Source organism: Branchiostoma floridae, chromosome 11 (genome assembly GCF_000003815.2).
Source record: "Branchiostoma floridae strain S238N-H82 chromosome 11, Bfl_VNyyK, whole genome shotgun sequence".
Lineage (NCBI taxonomy): Eukaryota > Metazoa > Chordata > Leptocardii > Amphioxiformes > Branchiostomatidae > Branchiostoma > Branchiostoma floridae.
In genome coordinates this window covers 22,569,496-22,571,263 of record NC_049989.1, presented here as the reverse complement: position 1 = coordinate 22,571,263, position 1,768 = coordinate 22,569,496, and the positions used below count along the sequence as shown (strand labels likewise).

The 1,768-nt window shown below is 52.4% G+C and overlaps 1 protein-coding gene across 17 annotated transcripts in view; it reads left to right on the top strand.

Moving 5' to 3' along the window:
• LOC118425463 (RNA-binding protein Musashi homolog 2-like) overlaps positions 1-1,768 on the top strand; it is a 112,218-nt gene that overhangs the window by 93,796 nt on the left and 16,654 nt on the right. For 11 of the 17 annotated variants that reach the window (XM_035834297.1, XM_035834294.1, XM_035834292.1 and 8 more), the window contains one exon: positions 1,539-1,700. The exons of the other annotated variants lie outside the window; for them this stretch is intronic. In XM_035834297.1, coding sequence (XP_035690190.1) covers positions 1,539-1,700 — 162 coding nt within the window. The remainder of the gene's footprint in view (positions 1-1,538; positions 1,701-1,768) is intronic. 17 annotated transcript variants of the gene reach the window in all.

Genomic DNA, 1,768 nt, shown 5'->3' with positions numbered 1-1,768 from the left:
AAAGATGGTAGGCAGGCTTTTAACTAGGATGTTTAGAAAAGGCGTCCAAAAGTAGGGTCTAAAAAGAAACTTGTTTCATATGTTACAACACTGTCAACAATCAAACTTGGCTTTCTGTCTTTTGTTGTTTTTAGTCCCAGGATGCCCTGACAGCCTCCTAGCTAAACGCCTGACAGAGAATTGTAGTGTAGGTGTTGTTTAGGTTGTAGTGTAGGTGTTGTTTAGGTTGTAGTGTAGGTTGTAGTTTAGGTGTAGTGTAGGTTGTAGTGTAGGTTGTTGTTTAGGTTGTAGTGTAGGTGAGAGTTAGGCTGCAGTTAAGGTTCCCACCAACCCAAAGGTAAGTGTCGGCGGCTCTCGGCACGGCATACTTCCCTCCTGTAAACTGCAAGTTGCCAAAAACCTTGATGTTTGGTAGGCCAAGAAAACTCAGATCTGTCGGTGCTTGTTTGAAGTGGTGTTAGTCTGCTGGGTATGAGCAGCCTGCCAACTCAGCACTTAACCTGTCAGGTAGACTGTGGGCGCTCATCCGCACGTCCTGACAAATAACCCCAAACATCACAATCGGCCGCTTCCACAGCAATCTCCTCAGATTACAGGGAAGCATTCCGCAGCCGGCAGTAACAGGAAATGGGAGGTATTCTGTGCCCGGCAGTGAGTTTGGGGGGAATAGGCAAAATCAGGGAAGTCCGGAAGAAGATAGGGACCTATTCTGAAAGTGTCAGCACCCAATATTTCAGGGTAACTCAAGGTCAGGACCGTTTGTTTCCCAAGGTCGCCCCCCTCCCCCCTGGGATGTGCACACCATTACAAACAGACAAAATGAACACACACGACGATGTTTCGCACATGTGTACCGGACAAATGAGGCTAGATCGTGCTGGCTTGGGTTGCCATGGTGTCGCTATGGCGACAGGCAAGTTTGTAACCCAATCTATTTTTGGTTTGTAGCTTGGTATGTCTTGTAACCCAACATGGATGCAGTTTGTAACCTGACCTGTGGAAGGGTTGTAACCTGACCTGTGAAAGGGTTGTAACCTGACCTGTGGAAGGGTTGTAACCTGACCTGTGGAAGGGTTGTAACCTGACCTGTGGAAGGGTTGTAACCTGACCCGTGGAAGGGTTGTAACCTGACCTGTGGAAGGGTTGTAACCTGACCTGTGGAAGGGTTGTAACCTGACCCGTGGAAGGGTTGTAACCTGACCCGTGGAAGGGTTGTAACCTGACCCGTGGAAGGGTTGTAACCTGACCCGTGGAAGGGTTGTAACCTGACCCGTGGAAGGGTTGTAACCTGACCCGTGGAAGGGTTGTAACCTGACCCGTGGAAGGGTTGTAACCTGACCCGTGGAAGGGTTGTAACCTGTGGAAGGGCTGTAACATGACCCATGGGTGGTTTGTAACTTGATCCGGGTGCAGTATGTAACCCGACCCGCCAGCACGCGGCAGCATGAGTCCGGTATGTTTGTGGTGCCCTGCTGACCATGTCCCCCACCCCGGGGGTACGTTTGTGCCCTGCTGACCATGTCCCCCCACCCCGCCAGGCTTCCCTGATTACACGTACATGGCCCCGGGGGACCAGCGCGCCTATTTTGCCGATTACGGCAGCGTGGGCCCGGCGAGCGTGGGCCCCGCCCTGAGGCCGGCCGTGGGCCAAACCGAGCCGGCCCGTGTGACTAGCTCGCCCATGCACCAGGACTACAAGCGTGAGTCTCCTTCCTTCTTCTGCCCCCCTCCCCTCTCTCTCAAAACAGCATTGATGATACACCAACAC